We start from the raw sequence: 13,284 nt of genomic DNA, 5'->3' as shown, positions 1-13,284 counted from the left end.
CAGAAACATTCATCATAAATATTCTGAGCCACTTTTTAAAAATTAAAAGCAAAAAAATTCCATCCTGTCAAATTTCAACTTCCAGAAATACAAAATTGACAATATAAGAACTTAAGTTAGTTGAAACAATTGAAAATTCAAACACTGAACAGTGTAAAAACATACAAGTGGAAAATTTAAACACTAAGTTTAAATTAAACTGGAAAAAATTACTTAAAAATTACCTTGAAATTAAAATCTAACTTGACAATTAAATTTTAAATTAAAATTTAACTTGGTAATTAAGTGTTGTGGAGGTGTCCTTACCCATGGCAAGGGGTTGGAACTAAATGTTCCTTAAGCTCCTTTCCAACCCAAACTATTCCATGAATTTTATGCACCTTTTGCACCTCATAGTGCCAGATTACAGGGCTGCAACCTCAGCAGAGCCCAAATTTGAGCACAACAAACTAGGGAACAAAATCAGCTTCATTACCACTTGATAACTTAAAAAATAAAAAAAAAAATTAAAAAAACCCCACACCTTGCAGTGTTTCATAATGATCTATACAGCACCTACTTGTAACTCTCCACCTCAAGAGTTAGTAAAATAACTCCACAGATCTCAAAAAAAAAAAAAAAAAAAAAAATAAAAAGAAGGAAAAAGTAAATTGTTCCTCTGGGGCACACAGAGCCAGTTTTAACAAAGAAAAAAAAAAATCCAGCAATCTCCAATTATTTACTGAGTGAACAAGTGCCCACAGCACTGCATTGCAAAACAGCTGAAAAATCACACTCTGCATTAACCTCTTGCCTTTGAAATCTGATCAATTAGGGCAGAAGAGGCTCCCCTTATGTGAGACTTGCTGTTTAATTGCCTTGCACATCATTATTTATCCTCCACACCCCAGGGCAAAGACAATAAAGCTGAAGGTTCTCCTCTAAAGACTGTCAGCACCAAGCACTTAATGTCATATTCACCACCCTCTGCACATCAGCACTGTGACAGCAACACCTTCTCTGCACCAAATAAATATATAGAATAGAAAATGTGATGCCTTTAAAAGTAGTTATTAATTCAAGGCATGAGGTGGGAGGGAAATCTATCAAATTGTCTTCAGTCTTCTTCCTGGGGTATTCACATTGTTTAAGTTCTTGAAGGAAAAGGCACCAAAAGAGGAGGAATAAATAACCCAAGGCTGATTCCAAGGATCTTGTGTCAAAAAGCTGTAACTGGATTGGATCTGAGAAGGACCAAAATCAGGCATTTTTCTGTGAGCACCTGTGCTGACAAACTCTGAATTCCTGAGAGAAAATGCCAATGGCAGAAAACTGGAACACAGCTCCAGGAGGAGGCTTGGAGAGGAATTATTTGTCTTCTCCTCCTGAGCTGGGAGCTCCCAGCACTGCTGCAATGGCCAATCTTTCCAACCTCATGGTTGTAAGAGACAGAAAAGGTAGAAAACATCTGGCAGCTCATCTGTTAAGGACAGGAAGGACCAGTGTGTGCAAGTTTTAAATGTGAATTACAGGGAAAAGCATCTCCCACCTCCCAGGTCTGCAAAGCCTCAGGGCCCAAAGCTCAGCAGGAATTCACCTTCCAGGACTTTCAGGCAGAGCTTGGGGACAAAAAAGAATCACCCATGGAATTCAACACAAGAGACTTGAAAAGGCAAATTGAAAGTTTAAGGTGATGGAAGAGTTTGGCTCACCAGAGTGTGAATGCCAGAACATCTCTCTCATGTTTAAAAAACAAAACAAAAACCACCCAAACAAGAAAAAAACAATGAAAAAAAAAAACCCCACATATCCCAACATCTCACCTTCTTTAGGCATGGCCTGTGGATTGCTGGAACAGATATAAACTCCATCACCCCCAGTGAGTAAAGTGCCCAGGAAAGATTTGTCTTCCTACAGAGTCAAAGAAAAACCAAACAAACAGCAAATTCACAGTCTGGATCAAGGACCAATCCAGGCAGGAACATCTTCTCCTGCTTTTGCTCCAAGAGAAAATATTTTCTTTTCAAACAGCATCTGTCAAGAACTTTAGAAGAGTTTTATCCTGCATGGATACAGAAGGAGCAGGGAAAGAGAGCAAGGCAAGAGGATAATTTTTAAAAGCCTTGCCCCCATTTTGGTTTTTGCCAGCAGCTATGAAGTTACAAGTTATTGTCACAACCACAAGGCTGAGCTTTTTGTTTTTAGTTTGTCAATCTACTGAGCTAAAAGTATATTACATGAAAACAAATCTATTTATAATGAACATTCCTGGGAACCACAAATTACACCACAAATGTGAAACTCATGTGATTTAAGATGTTTCCAGATTCCAAATTTTTTTTTTTTTTTTTTTTTTCCCCTAGTGCTTAGAGTGTTTTCCTCTAGACATTAGCATGCTAATTAAGTTAAAAGAAAGTTGCATCAACTTTTAGGGGGTTTTGGAAACACATGAGCTCCATGAGTAATGTTTAGTGAGACTTCCATGAAATCACAGTTTTATTAAGACTCTTTTTGCTCTTGGGTTGTGTGATTCTTTGAAATAAAAAAATCCTCCAACTTTTACACAAAAAAAAATTATTTTGTATGTCAAAGTTTGAAAAAGGGTGGAACAGGCAAGTCTTGTAGAAGAGAAGTAACACACATAATAAAACCAGAGTCTGGTAGTAGCTCAAAGTTTTTTTAAATATTGGTTAAAAGTGCAAATTCTTTAGTTTAACAAAAATATTTAATTTTACCTTCAATACTTGCTGTGCCTTTTCAGACAGTTTCACATCACTGTCTTCAACCTGCAGCCAGAAAGAGCTTCCATTTGAATTGTGATTTATATAAATAAAGCATATCTAACACTAAATAAAAAGTATTAAAGAAGTTTTGAGGCCAACAAGAACCTCAGGTACCACTGACAGAACCCAGAGTGTTTCAAAAACAATTCTGTGCTCTTAATACTGTGTTACTATAAGACCAAAAATAATTTGTTGCACCACATTCTGCCCATTAAATTGTTTTATAGACTAAAATAATATTATATAGATAGAAAACATGCAGGTTTATTTTTTATTAGTGTTCAAGCATGCAGTGCCAAAGGGCAATGCCCAGCTTTGTCATATTTTTGGATTTTTGCCATATACTTTGGAATTTTGTTTCTCACACAGTGCAGTGCATTAGAGGTCTTGAATCAGACTTTGCTTTCTTTAGGGGTGATCTAAAAACAGAATTTTCAAAAGCACCCAGACCTTTAAACAGCTAAAAACATGAGGAGGTGAAAATAAAACAAATTTCAAACTCATGTTTGTGCGTGTGTCAGTTTTCCCCTTATTGTCCAATCTGAAAAATCAGAGTATGTTAATATGACAAAATTCTGTTTCCATGCTCAATTCCACATTTTCCCTGAGCCATCCCAGTCCCAGACAAGCTGTGCCTGAGCTGAGCTGGGGCTGTGCTCTCACTCACCAGCCAGGAGGCAAATCTGGGGATAGCTGCAGTCAGGATGATGTGCCTGCAGTCTGGATGGATGCTGCCATCTGCAGGGAAAACACAGAATGCAAAATCAGGGAATTATTGAAGTTGGAAAATACCTCCAAAGGCAGCAAATCCAACCTTTGGCCTGGCATCACCATGGCCACTGAATTAATATCACCAATATACTTCAGAATGCTCTTTGAAGACTTGAAATTTCTTTAGTAAATATGAAAATCTTATTATTTTAAGGATTTTTGAGTGTTCAAATGAAGCTTTCACAGCAGATTAACTCCCAGTCCTCTTGTGCTCTGACACACACAGAGCTGCTACAGAGTTCCAAAGAAATCCTGATTTTTATCTGGTATTTCCATGGTTCTTTCTTTGCTCTGAGTGTTCCAAACCCACCAGGAAAACAGCAAAAACATCCATTGCAATTCCTTTGGCTTTCCCATCACAGCAAAACCAACAGAAGGACAAGAGTGGGGTTAGAATTTAAACCACTCACCCTTTTCTTTGACCTGTATCTGTGATGTCAGGAAGGATTCTGAAAACACAACAGATCCCAAGCACCCTCTCCCTGTCAGCAGGTCTGGAATGTCAAACACCATCATGGATGCCTGCAGCAACCCAGCATTGGAAGGAAGAGAAAGCACAACTTGAAATATTTCAATTAAAACAGCAAAATCTGTATTTTTCAAACATCCTAAACCACTGTTTCTATATTGAAATATAGAAGTATTTCATTAAAGAAAGACTTAATTTTTTTGTTAAAGCCTGCGATCATAAATGTGTGGTAATGTTTTATTCTGGATTTTGACTTGTTGTTAAATCTGTTCCAGCATTTGAAATCTCTTTCATCTCTTCCCTTAAACTTGTATTCACAGAAAAATCTCAGCATGACCCAGAAAAACAGATACTTGAGCTCTATTTTCTAATTAAATCAATAAATTATTTCTTTTTATTTTTTCTTACCGTTTTGATCAAACTCAGGCTGTCCTCGTTATCTAATGGAGTAATTCTAGAACAAAAATGAAAATGAAATATTTAAACATTAGATCATCTTTCTGTGACTCCACAGCAGCCAAAAAAAAAGATGATTTATTTTAAAATCAACTCTTATTTGTGCAGGTCATTTGAGTCAATTAGTGTAGGGATTAAATAAGCACAAGTTTGTGATAGCAACTAAGTTAAAAGCATTTTTAAAAGGAAACTCTTAATGAGCTCATGCTGCTTCTACTCATTAGCAGTTAATAAAATTTGTCTGCCCAACTGCTTTTTATTCCTTTTAATGTTTTTAAGATTCCACAGAATTACAGATATGAAATCACTGAACTACCTCATACACAAAAGCATTTAGCACATCTTGTATGAAATAATCAAAAGTTTTTGCAGGAGTTCCAAGAGGAGAAAAATTCATTTATTAGTGTATGAAATGCATTAATTAATAACAAGAAATTAAGATAGTGATACAAACCTGCCATGGTTGTTCACAGCCTGAATATGGAAAGTGATTTTGGAGCTGTAGAACAGAAATTGCACAGGTGAAACATGTGATTTAAACTTTTCAATGGAAAAAATAAAGAATAGACTTAAAGCAAAAGAAGTGATTAAGAAAACTGGAAAATGGAATAATTCTAATGCTTTTTAAAGGCTGAATGCATTATGAAGTCCTGAAATGTAGCAGTCAGGCAAGTTTAGTTTGAAATTACTATTTTTCAGTTTATAATTGATGTTTTTTTCCCCCCAAAGAAGCCAACCCAGTTGGAAATACACACCGTAAAGCAGATTTCAGCTGTGCCAAGCCCAGGGTGTCCAACACAGACAGCAGCACCTGCTCTGCCACCTCCTTAGCCTGAAAAAAAGGAAACCAAGAATAAAATAATCCTTTCTCATCTTTCCAAATCCCAGCAGCTCCAGGAGCACCCCTGAGATCAACAAGAGACACCAAACAGTAACACACTGATGCACCAGGCTAAAATTTGCTTTTTCCCAGATTTCATTTGCCTCACTATGAGATCAGGAAAATTAATGAGAAGATGGAAAACCAACTGGAGATGGGTAAAATTAGACACAGTCTGAAATCTCTCTTTTATTTATTTTTTTTTTTTAAAACTAGAATTCAGAGCCTGGTTTGAGCCAGGGTATGAACCTCGTGTTATCCCACGGAGCGAAATATCAAAATTAGAATTATTTTGCTTTTTTTTTTTGTTTGTTTGCATATCAATCTCATAGTGCAAGCAATCCAAATCAACAATTACAGAGAGAGAACAATTACAGGGGGCTTCATTTACCTTGGATTCAGTGGAAGTTTTAGCATAGCACTCAATGCCAGCAAGCACAGCCTCTACAACAGCAGAATATATTTGGGACAACAGCGTACTGAAGAGAAATACAAACACAACATTTACTGCACAGGTAGAGTTTTCTTCCTCCTCTCTTTAAAGGAGATTTTCCTCTCATTGCACAACTCCCTTAAATAATAAGGAAGGGGTCTTTGTTGAATTAAGTGGAGAATTAGTTTTATGGTTAAGCTTTCTGTTTAAAAAAATTAAATTAGAGCGAGGAAATTGCTCAAATTACAGGATATTTTGGGGAAGTAACTCTTGGCATTAATGTATCTGATGCTTTTGTTAGTCAGGAATAAAAAAATCTGTTTTACTGCTGAATTTTGCTGCAGTTGGGTTTAAGAATCACATCCTAAATGCAGGGCCTGGAGTGTCCAGGACAAGGGGGATGGCTCCACATTGAGTGGGGGGAGGGACAGATGGGATTTTGGGGGGGAATTGTTCCCTGGGAGGATGGGGAGACCCTGGAATTCCCAGAGAATCTGTATCTGCTCCATCCCTGAAGTGTCCAGGGTCAGGAGCAGATTGGGACAGTGGAAAATGTCCCTGCTGTCCCTCCCTCTCCTGTAGGAGAATGAAATTAAATGATCTTTAAAGATATTTTAAAACCCAAATCACTCCACAATTCCATAAAATCTCCATCCCAGCTTAGTCCAAACTCCCTTCTTAACAGGGGACTGAAAAAATTACACAGAAATAAAGCAAAGTCAGGTGAAGCCAGGAGTGATTTTGAGTTATTGACACATTTACAGCTCCAGAACCACTGGGAAAAAAACCCACACGTGCCCAACCAAGGAACAGCAGCCTCTGATTTCCTGCTAAATCACAACAAAAAGATGAGCAAATCAACAAAATCAGCCCCTAAATTTTCAGTTTTCTCATTACTCCACTGGCAATAGAGGGAGGGAAGAGGGGGGAGGAAAGAGAAGGATTCAGCATTTAAGCCAAAAGCAAAAAATTCCTGCAGGGTGGAAAAAAAGCATCTGAAGATCCCAAACATGGAGGAACCTCAAAATGCATCCAAGCTTGTCCTTGATCATCCCCAACAGCAGCAAGTGATTTTAAAATCCAGATTTCTCACTAATTTTTCAGCTTTCTGGATAGTAATTTCCTGTGTTTTCATATGCACCTAGCATGTTTTCACTGCCCCCCAAAAAACAATGTAATTCCTTTAGATTAGAATTCTTCCAGACTTTGTAACCATTCCTATTTTCCCCTCAAATTCACATACATATTGGCAAGAAAACATCTCAGTGAGGTGTCATTTATCTTATTCTTCTTCCCATTTTAACATTTTGAAGTTAGCAGTGCAAAAAAGAAAAAAAAAAAAAAAAAAGCACAGGTTTTGTGTTGTGTTGCTTTCAAAGCCTTTTCCTAAAATAAAACCACAAAATTTATCCCAGTTTATCCTTCAATTTACAGAGTTAATTTTGGCACTCCAGGCAGTCAGTGCAACTAAATTTGGGATAAACAGTGTTCAGAAAATACTTTTTATTTCACTTTTTATAAAATATTAACAACTTTAAGAAGCAGTTACAGGACTAAACTGCAAACTAAGTAAAAAATCATGAGCTCAAGTTTGTTAAAAAAAAATCAAATTATGGCATTCTTGTTGAAATTAGATTATTTGAACCAATACAGGGATGCTTCCAAGAAAATATTATTCTTTTTAATTACAACCTTTATCAATCCCTGCTTTGTTTAGAGTTGCTCTGCTCATCTTGATTAAAATATATTTAGCACACAGGATTTTTGAAGGAGGACCAAAAAAAATGTCAGAGCAGAATGTAGATGTAAGGAAAAAAAACCTGTTGGAGTTCAGTTGTCTTTAAAAAAAGGAAAATCTGCTCAGTGCAGTAACTTCATTTTTATATTTCACAATTAGCAAGAGTCAACAGCATTTAGTGTGACAGTACTGACACATCTTTAATATCTTTAATATCTTTAATATCATGCTAGCAGGTCTGGCAGCTTTGCAGAAGCAAAAACAGGCTCCTAAAATGACCCCAACAAACCAGAAGGACAAAATATTTAAGGAAAGATCTGGTTTATCAAGAGAAAGAGCAGATTATCTACTGTGTTCTCCAAGCTGGACAGGGATCTACAACATGCAGAGGAAGGGGACATCAACATGGATAAATAAAGTGTGATTTTTGAGAAGGTTAAAATGTGCAGAAGTTTTGCAGCTTCCCAATTTTTGGGAAAAATTTAACTTTGATCTAACTTTAACACAGTGAATTTCTTCACAAGTTTGAGTGTCCCTTGTTGGTATTTTCACTTAAGCATCAGGAATCTTACACAAATGAAAATAGACAAAAATTACTTTTTCTTCCATCTGTGCAAGATGCTAAAGTGTGAGAGAATTTTCCTCCATGGTTTACATGAAGTGTGTTTAAAAATTATTCGAGTTTTTTTTTTTTTTAGTACAATTTGAGAAAAATTTACTTGTATTTCCTTTCCTACCCTGCTGCTGTCACACTAACAGCTCCTCATGTACCCAGTGAAATTCCCCCACAAGCATTTTGCCTTTGAAACCCTGTCCCATGCACATGATTCAGAATAAAAATGTCTCTGCAAATGCCAACAGCCACTAAAAGCAAGTTTCACCTACTGCCAGGAGGTAGAAAGAGAGAAGAGTTAAGGAATAATATAAAAAAAAAAATGGCAGCTTACACTTGCTCAGCTGGTTTGTGCATCTCATTGTCATTTCCTGTATTAAAATAAAAAGGTTTGGTTTAAGCACTCTGAGAACATTTCTGCTGCACATCTTATATGGAATTTCTCCAGGATTTTATGCTACTAGGGAAAACACAGTAATTGCAATCCTGCAACCATCCTCTCTTCAGCTTTTCTGAGCCCAGTAGAGTTTCAAGATAACTCTAAGGATTGACTTTATCCATGGACTCCTCCAGCCATTTAAAAATGGTTTTAAAAATTTTTACATGGTTTTTTTTTTTTTTTTTTTTTTTTTTTTTTTTTGGGAATATAGTCATTATACTGAGGATAAAAGATAGAAGTGAAAGCATTTTTTTCATCCTAAAAATCCTCAGCTACTTGACAACTACCAGTTTGAATTACTATATTTTGGAGACTGCTTTTTTTATAAATCCATATGGAACAGGAACTTAAATATTTGTTAAATACTTTTTTAAAAAAGTCTGCACACTGAGATCTGACAGATTTTATGTTTAACACTCAAATCTGACAGATTTTACCAACAAAATCTGCTATGATTTCATGCACTGGCTACAGAATGTAGCCTGATGCTTAAAAAGGAAACAAAGCTTTTAATTGCTACAAATTTTCATGGGATCAGAGGTAATAACTGCCTTGGTGTATTTAATGAACTTACCCAGGAAAGGAATGTGAGTGGCTCCAAAAAAATAGGTCCTTGAACAAGCCAGAGGTCCCTTTGGAGATACACACTGCACTACCTAGCAGTCAGTATTAATACAAAAGATATCAGTAAAACAAATTGGGGCACTAATTAACAATTAACTACTTTCCCCTTAAGTCTTCTAAGCACTGACAGACTACAGGAGTTTACAACACAGACGGAACTGGATTGTGAAAAAGCAACTTACGTTTTCAAAGGTCTATTTCACTTTTGACTTGACCTGAATGGTTGAAAGACTTTGCAAAGGAGATGAGCTCTGACTTGTGTTTTCAATTTCCTATGTCAACTGCTCTTTTCATGAAGAGGAAAGTGTGTCAGGTTCCCATAACTATGCTGGCACTTGGTCTTATTTACTATTTTCATGACACCCTATTAAAACAGTATCACCTGTACCTGTAAACAAACCACCTTTTTAAGAACAGCATCAGAATCTGAGGACAACAGAAGGAGCAAGTACATCAGAATAATAACACAGTACTTGCATTTTCAAATGGCATCTAATTGTAAACAAGGGAAGGAAAGACAAAACTGGGAGTGTTTTTATTTTTACAGCAATAGCATTTGAGCAGCAAATGGAGGATGAGATCTCACCAAGATGCAAACCCCACTCTTTCCTCAGGCTCCTGGTTTGTGGCCAGCAGCCCCAAGTCCATCCCCCCCTGCACATGGAATGTTGAACTGATGGGCTCACTCATGCTCTCACTCCAGCACTGCCTGCTCAGGGCTCACATCACTCCCAGAGCCCCTGGAGGCAGCAGGGAGCTCTCTCCACACTCTACCTCTTCTCCAGGTGCCTTCTGGAGCCACCCAGGCCCTCCAGCCAGAGGATCCCAAATCCCTGGGGTCGCCTGCCCAGGCACGAGCCACGGAGCTCAGCACATGCTTAATAACCCAGCTTTTACTTGGAAATGGAAACAAGTTAATCTCTGCAACTTCATCACAACAGTCCTGCAACTGGGAAAGGCTTTTTTCAGACACACACACACACTGGGATTTGGGTATGTGGTGGTATCCTGGTTTATTTGTAGTGGTAGTATTTAAAAAAATAATAAAATTAAAAAATTAAAAGTGGCTTTTTGTTTCTTTTGTTAAGGAATGGTTAAATAAATGTGATTAAAATATAATTTGTGTGCCTTAGTTAAGTGTATTATAGAAGGTTTGCTCTTTAGGGCCAGGACACACACCCTCACAAACAGCATTTCCCTCTCCCCCACCCACTTTAAGCAAAAGTTGTCTTTTTCCAGAGAATAAATTATTTTCATTCATTCAGCAGTCCCTGATCAAGAATCCACTATGGTTAAACTTGTATAGAACAAGAAAAATCAAATTTGTTCCTTAAACTGATGGATCACTAAGGGCCTTTATATTAAGAAGAAATAATTATTGAACTCATGGAAAACAAGCACAAAAATATACAAATAAAAAGAGAATATACAATGCTTCAAAATGTCAGATAACTTCTCCAAAGCCTTACCATATGCTTGGCAGTGCTTCCACCAAGGCCAGTGTTTCTGACCAGATGTCCTTCAGATGGGAAATTGAAGTTGCCAGAGTTGAGGTTTTCCTTTGTGGAGTGGCTGCCAAACAGGACAAAGGGCTGTCGGCTGGGGCTGAGGAGGAGAGAAAAAAAATCACCACCCAAAAATTTGCAGCAAATTTTACAACCAACAGATGAAATCAAAGCTTTGAAACTGCTGAATTTCTCACTATTAAAAAAAAAAAAAAATTACTTAGCTGCACAAAGGTTCACAGTGAAATGACTGTTCTAAAGAATAAAAATTGCTTGCATTAAAAAAAAAGATAATTTCTTTCAAATACAATAAATTTATCTCAAGGTTGTTCCCAAATGCTCTTAGAAGATTTTTTTTTATCTTAAACTGAATTAAAAAGCTGCTTAGTTTAACATTCACCATCTTGAAAAACCCTGAAATGACTGTGTTGGAAACAAACAAAATTATTTTGGGTTTAGCTCTGGCTTTGGGCCCAAGACTCAGCTGGAGAGGTCAAGGATTTTCTTTTCTTTATTGCAAAGCAAACACCGGAAGATGCTGCCAGCAATAAAGGGCACTGAACTGCACTGGTTTATTCCAAACACAGGACAATGTGCAGAGAGTGAAGTAGCTTAAAAAAACTTGAGTAGCTCAAAAGAGCAAAATGTCAATTTTGCAACAGAACCTTCAGCTAAACAACAATTTTTGGTTAAAATCTCTCACAGAATCACAGGATTATTTGGTTTATCTCATTCCAATCCCTGAGGGACACCTTCCACTATTCCAGGTTGTTCCAAACTTTATCCAACCTTTTCCAGGGATGGAGCAAGGAAGGAACTGATGATAATTGCCAAAATTTCATGGTATATGTAAGAATTACAGCATTAAACCCTGGGAAAATTCAGCTTATCCTCCCAGGATAGGCAGGAACTTTGCATGGGGCATTTTTTAGTATGAGATTTGATAATATTGAGGTGATACCAAAAAGAATTTTAAGCATTATGGCATCAGGGATATAGGAATAAAATATTGATGTAGTAGTGGCACCAGAGGAAATAATGAGTAATAATTACCTGTTATCTGTTATATGGCTTGAGATCATGCCATGGCTGAAATAACTTCTGAAGGGCTGTGAAGAATTGAAAACCAAAACTATTAAAGAAGTACATGAAGTGTGAAATATCCCATCATTAATTAGACCTGAATTATCCTTCTCAGACAAAAAAATCCTGAACCCTCAAAAAATAATTCCAACCTCCACAAACAAACACAAACACCACTAAATCTGTAATATTATTAAATAATTGAATGGTTTAGGTTGGGAGGGACCTTAAAGGCCATTTAGTTCCACCTCCCATTATCCTGCAAGGCTTCAAAATGCATTTAAAAAAAAAGCATCAAAATGCATTAAAAAAGGCAACAAATTGCTTTTGAAAAGCAACAGCCACCCCCAGAAACCCTGTGCTGTTTTTTTCTCCCATGCTCTGTGCTATTCCCTCAGTTACATTTGAAGTTTGAGATGTGCAAATTCAGCTTGTTAAGCCCTGCACATTCCAGATTCCATCCAAGTGCAAGTTAATCTACCTACAAATATCTCCTGTGCAGATAGAAATTGAATTATCAGTGAGTAAACACTCAGCTGAATTACCCCAGCAGTCCTAAGCCATCATACCATGGATTTTTAAGGTGAGTGGTGATTTAAAAAAAAAACAAACTGTGTATTTTTACTTGTCAAATATGAAAAGTGAGATGAAATAGGGGGAAAAAAAAATAAAATATTCCTTCTGCATGGATACCAGCAGGATGATTGAGGATTGCTGAAGCAGGCCTACCTCCCCTGCCTGAGATTCTGAGAGTTCCAGAATGAAGGGAATTTCAGTGTCAAAATTAGCAAAAAAGTTGGTCCACTGGTGCTCAAAAATCATTAAGTCCTAGAAGGAAAATATTTGACATTAATTCCCAAGAGAAATGAAGGCAAAGGTGACATTTTACTAAAATACAAAATCCCCAATGAAACAATAAGCTCAGGAAAATAAATCTGTTTTAGAAGATAAGGATGTTCTGCTGGGTTTCAGTTGTGGGTGTGTGGTTGATGTTTATTTTTATCAGAAAATTTAAGTCAATTTAACAGCTACTTTCAGGTTGAAAATTTCAAATTATGATAAATAGGTCTGCTCAGAGTTTAGGACAAGTCCCAAACATTAATCTCACTTCCACATAGAGAGGGGAAGTGAAAATCACAGAGAGTGATGATTTAGACTGAGAGCCTTGTAAAAACTCAATGATATTTTAATTTTTATTACAGCACTTGATTGAACAACCAAATTGGTGTGAACCCCCATTATTTTATTAATAAAAGATAATTACTGCTGAATTTTGCACATATTAAATTGCTGTCAAGCTAGGAACAGATAAAAATTATATATACCAATAAGAATGAATCATACATACTATTAATTATAAATACTAATAAATTATAAATTGTACTTATGCTTGCTAATATTTATACAGTGTTTTCTCCTCTAGCACTGAGATCAGAGCAATGTGAGAATTCCTTCCCATTGTTTTTATTTCCTAAAGAATCAGGGCAACCACTGAGTGTCACTGTTCCCCA

The 13,284-nt window shown here is 36.6% G+C and overlaps 1 protein-coding gene across 1 annotated transcript in view; it reads right to left on the bottom strand.

Annotated features, from left to right (window-relative positions):
• The window catches only part of DNAAF9 (dynein axonemal assembly factor 9), a 58,453-nt gene that overhangs the window by 22,949 nt on the left and 22,220 nt on the right, over positions 1 to 13,284 (bottom strand). Inside the window, 13 exon segments of the mRNA XM_079306091.1 lie at positions 1,803 to 1,890; positions 2,715 to 2,765; positions 3,430 to 3,500; positions 3,944 to 4,055; positions 4,411 to 4,456; positions 4,913 to 4,957; positions 5,214 to 5,290; positions 5,730 to 5,817; positions 8,457 to 8,493; positions 9,136 to 9,217; positions 10,655 to 10,790; positions 11,744 to 11,799; positions 12,503 to 12,601. Of these exon segments, the coding sequence (XP_079162217.1) occupies positions 1,803 to 1,890; positions 2,715 to 2,765; positions 3,430 to 3,500; positions 3,944 to 4,055; positions 4,411 to 4,456; positions 4,913 to 4,957; positions 5,214 to 5,290; positions 5,730 to 5,817; positions 8,457 to 8,493; positions 9,136 to 9,217; positions 10,655 to 10,790; positions 11,744 to 11,799; positions 12,503 to 12,601 (988 nt within the window).

Source organism: Erithacus rubecula (assembly GCF_903797595.1).
Source record: "Erithacus rubecula genome assembly, chromosome: 5".
Taxonomy (NCBI): Eukaryota; Metazoa; Chordata; class Aves; order Passeriformes; family Muscicapidae; genus Erithacus; species Erithacus rubecula.
The sequence above is the reverse complement of the archived record's forward strand: the minus strand, read 5'-3'. Positions and strand labels throughout refer to the sequence as shown.